The sequence below is a fragment of the Scomber japonicus genome, chromosome 16, assembly GCF_027409825.1.
Source record: "Scomber japonicus isolate fScoJap1 chromosome 16, fScoJap1.pri, whole genome shotgun sequence".
NCBI lineage: Eukaryota > Metazoa > Chordata > Actinopteri > Scombriformes > Scombridae > Scomber > Scomber japonicus.
Genome location: NC_070593.1, coordinates 23,546,069 through 23,558,413, shown reverse-complemented (window position 1 = coordinate 23,558,413; position 12,345 = coordinate 23,546,069). Strand labels below are relative to the sequence as shown.

At 39.8% G+C, this 12,345-nt stretch overlaps 1 protein-coding gene across 1 annotated transcript in view; it reads left to right on the top strand.

The window, feature by feature from the left end:
* Positions 1 to 7,620, top strand: part of pdss2 (prenyl (decaprenyl) diphosphate synthase, subunit 2) — a 34,074-nt gene extending 26,454 nt beyond the window's left edge. Inside the window, exons 5-8 of the mRNA XM_053335514.1 lie at positions 1,473 to 1,646; positions 2,918 to 3,049; positions 4,516 to 4,551; positions 7,211 to 7,620. Of these exons, the coding sequence (XP_053191489.1) occupies positions 1,473 to 1,646; positions 2,918 to 3,049; positions 4,516 to 4,551; positions 7,211 to 7,366 (498 nt within the window). The 3' untranslated portion in view covers positions 7,367 to 7,620. The remainder of the gene's footprint in view (positions 1 to 1,472; positions 1,647 to 2,917; positions 3,050 to 4,515; positions 4,552 to 7,210) is intronic.
* Positions 7,621 to 12,345: the final 4,725 nt, after the last annotated feature.

Genomic DNA, 12,345 nt, shown 5'->3' with positions numbered 1-12,345 from the left:
TTTGAGGGTTCGTTATTTTATGAATTACATTAGAGGCCTGCTGTTTCTGCAGGCGTCTGGCCAGAGGGCTAGTTGCTTTATGACCTGATTCATAATAAGTCTGCTTTACAAATCTTGCCCTTTTTTCTATATCTCCCCTGAGGATCTCACCTATCTCACCTGTTTACTTCATTTGTTGAGATTTGTGTGTTTGTGTTGTTATCAGAGCAATCAGCTTTCTATGAATAACTGCCCTCATAGCATCCCACAGTATTATAGGGTCCACATCCCCTGATCATTCTCTCCTATATAACATTTTATGTCTTCTCTTATCTGTTCCATATTTGCTTTATTATTCAAATTACCCACATTGAGCTTCCACACAGTATTAATTATTCTGCTATTCAGGTGTATGGTCAAGCTGATTGTATTGCAATCTGATACATCTGCTACCCTGATTTTACACTTCATGACTCTGTGACTTTCACCAGTATGCACTGAAAACTACTCAATCCTGGAGTAGACAGAATGAGGTACTGAATAGTTTGTGCTGTCCCTCACTGGGGGGGACAGCACATCTATTAGTCCAATTTCCTGAACAGATGTGTTAATTAACTTGGACAGATGCATCTTGTTTTTCTTGAGGCTTTTTGTATTAAAATGATGATTCATGCCTACATTAAAGCTCCTGCCACATATCAAAATATCTTCAGTCTCTGAGGCAATAATGTCAAACTGAGTTTTGAAAGAATACTGTTTTGTTTTTTTTGGTAATACATTGACCACTTTGTTTTCTAGTTTCCCTTTAACTAATACATATTATGCCTCTTTGTCTTCTTTGTCCCTCGAAAACTAAAGCATTTTAATTTAATGTGCTTTTTGGGCCTTTTCTCTTTTTTTTAGTTTAGCCAGGAACTTGCTCCTTTTAACTGGATTATTAACATTAAGTGACACCAGTTTTATACTGTTATGTGGCATTTAAAATTACCCAATCCTCCGTTGCGTTCATAAAACCCCAGACAACTTTAATCTGCACAGACCTGAACATCTGGACAACGTGTGTCCAGTTATTGCAGTGGAAATTTTGCTCTGTTATCAGAACGTTCCCATTGTCTAAATATGTTCAAATATGGTCTATCTAACTTTATTGTACATTTGCCAACCAAGTGCTGTATCAGCCATATTTAACCCAGAATTCCCAGTATTTTGTATATAAGGAAAAGTGTTTATGGAGTCACAAGAGTGTCTTTCCTACTCTGCCTGTGTCCCTCTCCCAACTTCCTTTCGCTCCAAATAACTGAAGAGCTTGTGGGAAAATCTGTGTTTAATGCCCTGTTACTCTCTTGTGCACAGCCAATTACACACTGAAATAAATTCACAGAGCAGAGAGAGGGGCTGTTTTGATTGAGGAGTTCTGAGGTGCTTTGTGGGAACTTTGAAGTTGTACAGTATAAGCAGTGAGAGCTCAGAGCTGCGCTGTATTTGCTCCACAGGAGAATATTCTCACCGATGGCGTCGACATGGCGACATGGGAGGAGCAGACGTTCCTGTCTCACGGGGCGCTGCTGGCCAAGAGCTGTCAAGCTGCGATGGAGCTCGCCAAACACGACAAGGAGTCCCAAAGACTGGCCTACAAGTACGGCAAACACCTCTCTCTGGGCCACAAGGTGAGTCTGAACGCCCCACCCGCCAAGCACCAAATACATGTGAATGTTGGTCTGAGGAGGGTAAATCAGTAAGGGTTAACTGCCCCACCAGTGGACTACTTCCTGAAATAATCACAGTTGAATGGTTTGGTTTAAAGGTCCTGATAACATATTTTCTTATTCAGCTTCTTACTATGAGAAAAAGAGTCTTACATGGAGACACATTTTTCTAACAGAGGAAGAACAGGCATAAGACATTTGTGTTTTTGTGTTTAGTCCTTGCTTTTCTCACTGGTTTGAAGTGGGCGGTGCTCAGTTGGAAAAATGTGATGTCACGTATTTCTGTAAACCAATCACACTTTAGCAACATTGAAATCAAACTGTCAGGGCAGATCTGACCAAACACTCCCATTTTTAAAAATAATAATATATGATGTGTTTCCCTACTGATTGATTCAGAGCTATTTTCAGTGGCTTTAATAAGGTCTTTGGAATTCATCTTTACTTGAAACTTGACCATTGCACTTTCTTTCTCTGCTGTTCAGAGAATCAAACAAAGGATGATTTTTTTATATTTTTATCAATTTGTTGGAGATTACCATACAAGTCCATTACATGATGATTGTGATTACTTGTCTTATTATTCTCACATCAGAGACAAACATACAACAGTGTGAATTAAAAAATAAAAGGTGAAATGTTACATGGTATGTAATGATAATGCAGCAGTGTGTGTGTGTATGTGTGGATGTGTATGTGTGGGTGGATTTCAGTCATGTTAACTTGACAGGTATGTAGTAGGCATTTGTCTGATTTTATGAATGTGTCAGGTGTAAGTGAGGATGTGTTGGTGTAGAGTTGTAGAGCTGGCTTAAGTAGAGCAAGGTTAGTAAAGTTATTGCAGCACTAAATAAATGCCAGTAAGAGGTCAAGCGGGTCAAAAGTTGGTAGTCTAAAAGTCATTCATAATTATCCCACTCACAGTGCCATATTAGCACATCCACTCCTGCTGTGGCGCCCTGTAGCTGCCTGTCTGCAGGCCTTAGCAGCTACAGGGCATCTCAGCATGGGATGAAACAGAATGAGGTCTTTGAAGGAGAACCATCCTAGCTGTGCGTTTCATCACACTGTTCATCATGCTCCTCATTAAAGAGGTCACTCAGAGTGTAGGTTAGCACAACGCAGGCTCGCCCAGTTCATGTTCTCACCACTTGGGTCAGTTTAATTGCTGCCTTGAAGGTACAGATTTGGACGTCAGCCTGATTGACAAACATGCTCTCCCCATTCCGCAGCTCAACTCTGACCTGCAGCCGTTTGTGAAGAGCAGCATGGGAGAGCCGGTGGCGTTCAGTTTCAGCGCCGCCCCGGTGGTTTTCCACCGTCAGATCATCGGCCAGGAGAGGTGGCATCAGCAGCTGGAGCAGGTACAGTGAGGATGATCCATGGCATCGCCGCAGCAACACCTCTTTATTTTTATATGGAACAGAGTCTGAAAGTCACTGGTAATCTTTGCTGCGCTACGTGTATAAAATGAGCGGAAGTAGCTCATAACTGTCTTCCCATAGTTTAAATATAACAAGTCAATGTGCTGTATGTAGTCATTCACTCACAAAGTTTAAAATTTTTGTCACTGCTCTGCTTGAGGATTTTTTGTGATGAACCATAAGGTTAACCTCCATATTTAAAGGCATATTTTTGGAAATACATATTCTTTCTTGCTCATAGTTAGATGAAAAAATTGATATCATTCTTATATCTGCCTTTTTAATTATTAGGCTTAGAATAAAGACTATAAATGGGAAAACGGCTGTCCTATCTCTCACCTAACGTAACAAAATCCACTTGTCAGCACCTCTAATTAACACGTTGTACTGTATCTCATTTGGTTCACTCATGGGTAAAAAGTTTAAGTGTAAAAACAGCAATTTCCTTTTTTAAAGAAGGGTAAGTACCAGACTTTTTCTTGATTAAACAAACAAGATACAACATGTTGATTAGCGAGCTGGAGAGGTGCTGGCAGCCCCAGACTGAGCCAGGCTAACTGTTTCCTCATGGTTTCAGCTTCATATGTAACAGAAACATATGAGACGGGTACTTATTTGAATTTGGGGCGACTGTGGCTCAGGAGCAAGAGAAGGTCGTCCACTAATTAGAAGGTCGGTGGTTCTATCCCCGACTCCTTCAGTCTACATGATGAAGTGTCCTTGGGCAAAATAGTGAACCTCAAATTGCTCCCAATTGTTGCTCCAGCACTCTGCACGGTATCTTCCCGCCGTGTGTGTGTGTGTGTGTGTGTGTGTGTGTGTGTGTGTGTGTGTGTGTGTGTGTGTGTGTGTGTGTGTGTGTGTGTGTGTGTGTGTGTGTGTGTGTGTGTATGTGTATGTGTATGTGTGTGTGTGTGTGTGTGTGTGTGTGAATGGGTGATAGAGGAGCAGAATAATTGTAAAGCACATTGGATGAAAGCGCTACATAAACGCAGCCATTGATCTAACTCTCCGCCAGAAATTGAATAACCGTATTTCCCAAATTATTCCTTTAAGGCAGCTGGGTTTCAAAATTTTCATTTAAGAAAATTAAATAAGCTCTACAAGGTTTGGAGTGAATGAATAGATGGCTTTGAAACTAGTTGAGGTGGATTTTTTTTTTTTCAATTATTTTATCATGACTTGCACCTCTCTCCATCATTCATTCATTCAGGAAGAATTTTTAAATTGAAGAAAAATCATTTATGAGATATTTGTTGAGGTTTACTTTAAATACTTTAACCCCAAAACATGCTGTTCTTTGATTGTTTGATCAAAAATAGCAGCTTAAAAGTCAATAAAAAGCTGTTTTTATGATTTTAAGAGGATCTTTGAAATCTGCTTGTCTTCTCTCTCTTCTTCACAAGGCCAGAACACAGAGAAACCAGCTCAGTTACTCAAAGGTAAGCCCAGTTTATTTATTGAAGTGTACAAAATGTGAAACAAGTTCAACAAGCATCATATTCGTAATGCAAAATCTGGAACAAATTAGTACAATCACTGTATTGTTGATAGTTGTATCTTGTATTCACCTGTTTTCTCATTGGCACTGTATCTGACAGAGCCATCAAAGAGAAACAGGATGTCTTTTCACTGTAACCTACACCAAAGTTGGGAAATGAGCTTTCCAAAGTCAATGTGTGAAGTAAGAAGGGGACCGATAGGGGTACAAGAAGAGTCTGTAGCTACAGAGGAGGGGTCTGATGTGGTGTTGTTGGGGAGAGAGGGGGTGGGGGGGGGGGGGGGGTTATCTAGTCCCGTCTGAAACCAGAGCAGGAAGGATTAGTTACCGAGGCCTATTTGTGGAGGAGACACCGAGGCTCTGAGACAGTGGCATTGTGAGAGAATCTCCTTCAGCAGACCTGCCGAAAAGGGGACACGGGGAGAAGTTTTGAAGGGAAGGAGAGATGACGGGACACGAGGAGGGAAAGCTGAGAGCAAACCTGAGCGAGGGATGATATTTTTTGGGGAGGAAAAAGAAAGACCTTGGGCTCACAAGCGTGAAACTCTGCTTTGATTCAGCTCAAAGATGACAAACATGGAAACTAACAGGGAAATAATTAGAGGAACTGGCATCTACAAATTGTCCACATGATTTAGCATACGCTTTCATCCCATTAACTACAGACTACTCATATAAACTCATGTTTGCTCATCTTACAAACAGCTGAGCCAGCTGTAAAATTGATCATTGTGGCTATTTAACAAAATCTGACCACACAACAGAAGTAAAGATGACTCACTTTAGCATGAAGATTTCAATTTAGACGCAAATGTCAGCTTCATTTATTGTGGTAAACATTTATCTGAATCTTCAAGTCAGCAAAAAATGTCTTAACTGAAAACAGGAAATATGTATATTTTTGTGACTTTACTTTTTAAAGAATTAAAGTTAAGAAACAAGGACATACAGAGATGCATTGACAGAGTCCCATACAGACCCGGGAATGATCATAATCCCAATAATACATAATGAATAATAATAAAAATAACATATTATAATACAAGTGAAATAGAATAGAATAGAATAAAACTGTATTGTCCACCATAGTGGAAAATTGTCTTAAGCTCACCAAAAACAGACATACAGTAGACAGAAATTACATAAGATCCATAGAATCCATAAACTCCATAAAACCATTCTTAAAATACATAAATATATAAAAAATGTAAGGTATAAAAATACAAATGCTTATCAGTTCCTGTGTATGTATTGTGTATTGATAATTTGGAAGTGTTTAAAATATAATTTAATGGGCTGCATTCATTTTAGATTTCAATACTAAAATATATAATCCTAAGGTTTTTAGGTCTTTGTTTTACAAATCAAGCTTTATTTTTAAATTTCAAATTCATGTCATGTGTGGTAAGATACATTGTGAATAGATATAAATGCTCTGATATTTTAGTAATTATGTTATTTTTGCTGATTTTTAGAGCGTGTATAACTTGTCCTCATAAGCAGAGCCTTATGGATATTAATGAGATGAGAATGCACAGGATGAGATGTGAGGCAGCAAGGACAGAAGGAGCAGGTGGAGGCGGATGTGCAAGTACAACTTATGAAGTTCCTAAAATGTAAACAATGAAGAGAATAATAAGTAACTGCAGAACAAAAAGGTTTAGTTGCTAAATGCGTGAGTAATGAGAGCAGGGAAAAAAACGTTTCTAAATAAATGAGTAGCCAGGGTGAAGCCGAGCTTGACACATGCAGGTGGTTTTTTTTTTTTGGTGTTTTTTTTGTTTAAGAAGGAAGGCCTTCGGGGCGTTCCACCTCCAGAATTCATGAGGTAAAATGCCCTCAGCAAAAAGATGTCCCAACACAGCAGCAGTAAGGCACAAGGAGACGCCCCAAATTGACTCTGTCTGTATATTTAAGCTGTTACTTAGGGGTTGATTTAACTTGATGTTTTGCCACATCCTCATATTTGTGTGTGTGTGTGTGTGTGTGAGTCCCTGACCTTGCACACACACTTCAGTGAACCTAAATTGTCTTTTTTAAGGGACACAAAAACAAAAATTATATATTGGAGCTGAAAAAAGGCAATATATAAAGAACCGGTAATATAAAAAATAATTAATATTGTTGAAGGGAAAGACATTTTATTGTCAGTATTTTGCAGTTGATAACCTGGACTAAAGTTCAGACTTCAATACCAGCCAGTCCTGTGATCTGGTGTAATATTAGCCTACTTAAAAGACAGGAGAGCTGTGAGTTACAGTATATAAGTACAACCTACAGAGAAATAAAATTCCAATTATTTTCCTGCTCATGGTCAAAGAGGACCTGCCAACTTTTTAAAATATAACTCACACTAATGAGTCTGAAATGTTTCCCTTGTAGTTAAATGTGGTAAGATGCCTCCAGTAGTACCAGGGGCAGCATGCAAATGTAGAAAGGCTGTTATACAACGGCTTTTCTGTCATGACAAAGAAAGGCTTTTGCTGCTGTACTTTAAGCTAACTTTCTCTGGCTCCTAACAGTTTGTTGTGTTGACAGCTGGATAGTAACAGGAGTGACACAAACGTGACAAACTAATGTGTGTTTTCATCCCCTGACAGCTTTTGGCAGCGGTTAAGTCGGAGAAAGGCGTGAGCTCAGCAGTGGACTTGTGCTGTTACCATGGCAACAAGGCTCTGGAGGCCATCCAGGCTTTCCCCTCCTCCGAGGCTCGATCCGCCTTGGAGAACATTGCCTCCGCCATCACCAAATTTTGACCTGGACTCACATACACATGTGCACACACACACTCTCACACACACACACCGGAGTGTCTTTGTGTGCAGAGGCAACATGACGAGACCCACTGAACAGCTGACACTTGAGAGACAAATGAACTTCTTATGAGCCAGGTGCTGGCTCATATCTGGAGAAATGGTTCAGCTCTGCTCTGGATGGCAGTGTGCATCAGAAATGCAGTGGCAGTGTCCATATATGGTCATCATTAAATAAAAGAAATAAAAATACATTACTTCAGCATCATGTCATGCGTTGTGTTGGCTCTGATACATACCCTTTCCCTCCTGCATGGAGAAAATATCATGCCAAGCTGCATTTTAAAACCTGGCACTTCATTGTTACCTTGCTTATCAGCAAAGGCACATACCAGGCAGAACGTAATTTAAGATGTTTTGAGGGATTGTTATTGTCATCTGAATGGCAAACGATGCACCCAGAGCAACACATTTTTTTTTTTAGAATCTGTTCACCTGCTCGTTCTTGTGCACTCCCTGCTGGGTGTAGTGGGGGCAGCTCCAGACCAGTTGTAAAAATGTCTCAAAGTCGTGTTCTACCAAGTATGTACCTCTGCTGATAAGCTCAGCATTTTTTTAATGGAGTTTGGCGTGATATTGTGTCCACAGAGAGGGAAACGGCATGAATCAGGAGTAATGTCATCTATGTTGCCTTATTATGTCTGTCCTCATGCCTGTGTATGTGATCCCAGTCAACCCAGGGGTGGGGAAAGGTCACACAGCCTCTCCCCTTGGCCCAGCCAGCGAGCGCATTGAAGCTCCGCCAAGCAGTAATTATTAATGAAGAGACCTGAGCAAATGGACAGGAAATGCAGAGGTATTGATTGGGCCGGCTGCCCTGCTCTAAGCCGTACAGGCTGGCGCCAGCCTGGTGGCCTGTGGTTTCCCTGGCTGCTGTCTGCGGAGGGGGGGACAGCCAAGGTGTGAAACCAGGCCACCACTGGCAGCTGTCTGTCACATCCAGGCCACACCTGAAGGACAGAGCACAGGAGACTGGATTAGGAAAAAAGACGACGGAGGCTACACTGCTAACAAAGAAGATTCTGTGTAGGTCTAGAGACGAGCGTGTGCTTCTGCCACATCAAAACACCTTCTTAAGGCTTTGAATTTGCATGAAGAAGGTTTGTGTAAGCAGGGATCATGGGACAGAAGTGCCTGTGTGCAAGTACTACTCATTCAAGGGATTTTCTTTATTTTAACTACAGTACTTTCTACATTTAACACATCAAAACTACAAAATAACACATAATTAATAATAATAACACATGATTAATGTAGTAAATGGAAAATGTTTTAGTAGCCACTGTTTGCCTTGGTGGCAGCCTTGCACACTGGGATGGTGATGATGGTTTTCAATGGACAGGTGTGCTTTGTCAAATGTGAACTGGTGGAATTTTTTGCCTTTATCAGTGTGTTTGAGACCATCAGTTGTGTTGTGCTGAGTTAGAGTTGGTAGAAAGCAAATAACCCTATTAGACTATCGTAGTAATCCTTATTAAATCAAGAACGGCTCAACTATGTGATAGGGATAGGATTAGGGTTAGGATTTATCTCTGCAAAGTCTTTAGGCAACAAGTTTGGGCAATCAGGTTTTAGATTTTAAAAGGTAATACTTAATACTTATAATACTTAATACTTATTTACTCTTCACTAAAGAAAAACACAAATCGTGACTACGATAGTGGCATGGTCCCATGGATGGCAGCATCAGTCTGTTGTTCAGTCCACCACCTTTTGGCCAGACTAAAACATCTCAACAACTACACTGGAGAGAATGTCATGAAATTTTGTGAAGGCACTCATTGTTCCCAGATGATTAATCCTAATGACTTTGGGGAAGCCCTGACTTTTCATCTAGCACTACCAGCAGGTCAAAGTGTTTACTCATCCATTGATTTCTGACCAAATATCTGCAAAACTAATGACATTCCCATTCCCACAAGTGTACTTTGTGTTAAATGCTAGCACGCTAAATTAAGACCGTGAAATGTGCATGGCAACTGTATACCGGCTTAACTTCAGTGTAGACATGGTTTTGTGCCCAAATACAGTCTCACTGAGCAGCCAGCATGGCTGTAGACTCATAGTTTTGTTATGTGATAGTTCCCCTATGAAGAACTCACTTAACTTTGCAGTTGCACAGACTACTGTTCAAGTTGCACCATGCAAACCAAATGTTAGCTCTAGTCTTCGTAACACTGAAACTATGATCTAATTAAGAAAAAAGTCAACATACAAAGATTCACTGGTAGTGTTGCAATTTTTTCTAAGTCTCTTGTTTACTTGTTAGTGATATTCATCTGATCAGACAAGACAGTTGGTAAGATTTTGAAAAGCACAGGGCAGAAGGGTTGGTGGAGATGGAGGCAACTTAAGGTGAAAAATGGATGAGCAAAAGAGGAAGACAGGCAGAAGAAACAGACAGCTGGGTGACAGGGAGGGAGGGGGCGGGGGGATAGGTTGTAAAAAGAAGAAGGTGGGATTGAAGTGCAAGAGGTGGTGATGTGGAGTGAACTATTTCAAAAACAAGCTCCTGTCTGTTGCTGGATTGTACGTCCACTTCCTTTACTGTTTTGGTTTCCGCTGGTTGGGCTTCCTGGGTACAGTGAGGTACTGAGTGTGCCAGGGAAAGCCTCAGGCTCTTCATGAAATATTTATCCTTGCCGTGAGGAGACATGAGGAAAGTTACATGGAAAGTTAAAAGGACCAAACAAGGAAAGAGGCTGGGGCAATGCCAGAATGACAAATATAGTTACTAAACAAAACTTTTTCAAAAGATGTGGTCTGGCCTAAGCAATGAAAGTGTTGCATCGACGCTTCCAGTAGAAATCAACCAGGCACTGCAAAAGTGGATTTGATGGGATGAGTTTTTTTTTGTTTTCATCTTCAAGAGGAAAACAGAGTTCCTCCAGTGGTAAAGCTAAATGTTTAATGTAGAACAGAAATCATACCGTTTTTTCTTCCTTGATAACATTTCTACTGCCAGCATTAATCTTTTTGATAACTCGTGCGTAGTCCAAATACAGAGCAAAATAAGGAAGGATGGAGCAGAAACCTTAAACTGTGTTTGCTTACAGTTTTTCAGTTTGAGAGTCTTGGGTATCATGAAAGCAAGAGTTGGCAACACTATGCAAAACATGAAGTGGGTAACAGCAGGTCTAGTGTGCCCGGTCCAGACGAAGAGTGGTGTAATTACAGCAGGGTCCAGTGGAGAGAGTCGGTCAGCATAGTCCAACGGATTCCATTACATACACACACCACACAGTGTGGACGCTGGGGACAGAGAGACACACCAAACCTGTGATTCTAACAGAAGAGATACTGTGTCTGTTCTGTGGAATATGCAGAAAAATGGAAATTGGGGTTTAACCAATACCAAACATTGTCTACTGATGCTGTTTTATGTGGGGATTATGTAGATTTGATTAGTCTTATATGAAAAAAGAACAGTGTTTTGTTTTGCAACTCAGCAATTTAGCCTTAACTGGGTGAAAACAGCCTTACTGTACAAACCATTATAGGATACATCTCTTCATTGAAACACAGACTAATGACATTTATTTAGAGTGGGTTGGCCCACCTATGAAATGCTGTAGGAAACCATTAAAACATTCCTTTAAATTAATAATTAGTTTGTATATACTACATTGCAATCAATATCTTTGTTAATAGTTAATACATATTTTTAATAGTGTGCAGATCATAAATAAGAGCAAACTTTTGCCAAGTCAATACCAGCCAGACTCCCTTTGGCTGGTATTTATCCTCCTTCACTCTTTTTATTTAACATTATTAACTCATCAACTGCAGTTTGGATTGATTATTGTTGGGCTTTTTTTTAAACTATTAATTACATATTAAAATTTATAACTACAGACTTGATGACTTTATGGTGAAAGTGAGAAACCCATGATCCTTTATTAATGGATTACCAACATTCATAATAACTTAATTTGTATAGCAGCTATCATACAGAAATAATGCAGCTCACAGGGCTTTAAAACAAAAGAAATAACATGGACCAAGTGCTACACATCACATAAAGACAAACAATGAACATAGATTTGTACATAAGAGGGAAAACAAAACCCAAAGTTACAATAAAGTGAAAATACTGGAAAAAGTCAGAGGATATTTCACCATGTGTGCAGAAACTGTAAATGGGTGCCTAGGTTTCTGAAGCAATGAGTATAACAGAGCCTCACCACAGGTTTTAACCTATCACTTATAACTGCATTATTACTAAATAAAGAGGATAAATACATGCCAAAGGGATTTTTCACAAGTTGGCAATTGAAACTTATCGTTATGAATGATTTCTAACTAGAAAGTGGTACCTTATATATAATAACATTTACAATGAGCAAAAATAATCACATTTTATTTGTAGGTTTTTATGAAGCTTTGGTCAGAGAGGAACTTATCGGGAGTAATATAAGCTATTAGATGTTGCCAAAAAGCTCCACCATTTAATATCAGAAGAATGTTTGTTTTAAAAAATGATATTTCTTTGTAGGTTTTACTGTTAACAGTGGTCTGATAATCTTTGCTTTTTTGGTCTCCACATTTTCTTTTCATGGATGTCAAGTCCCAACGGTACAAAGACATACAGGTCAGAGTCTTATATATGTGCACCACTTTAATTTCATGTCGATGTATAAATCCTTAACTGTGGTGTTTCCCTTCCTCCCCCCCCAACGAGCATGCTGGGATAGATTCATCAGCTCTTTTGACCCTTTTAGGAATAATCCAGTATGTAAAATGACTGACTGAATGAGTGTGGAGTGATATTAGAGTCTCCATTTGTCTTCTTGTGAATGGCCCATCAGTAAACACCTGCTAATATCATCATATAGCTGACGGTGATGGATGAAAGTCATTCTCCTGCGATGGGAACAGTATGGCTGATTGGCCTCCTCTACACAGACGAGCATATTGGCCAA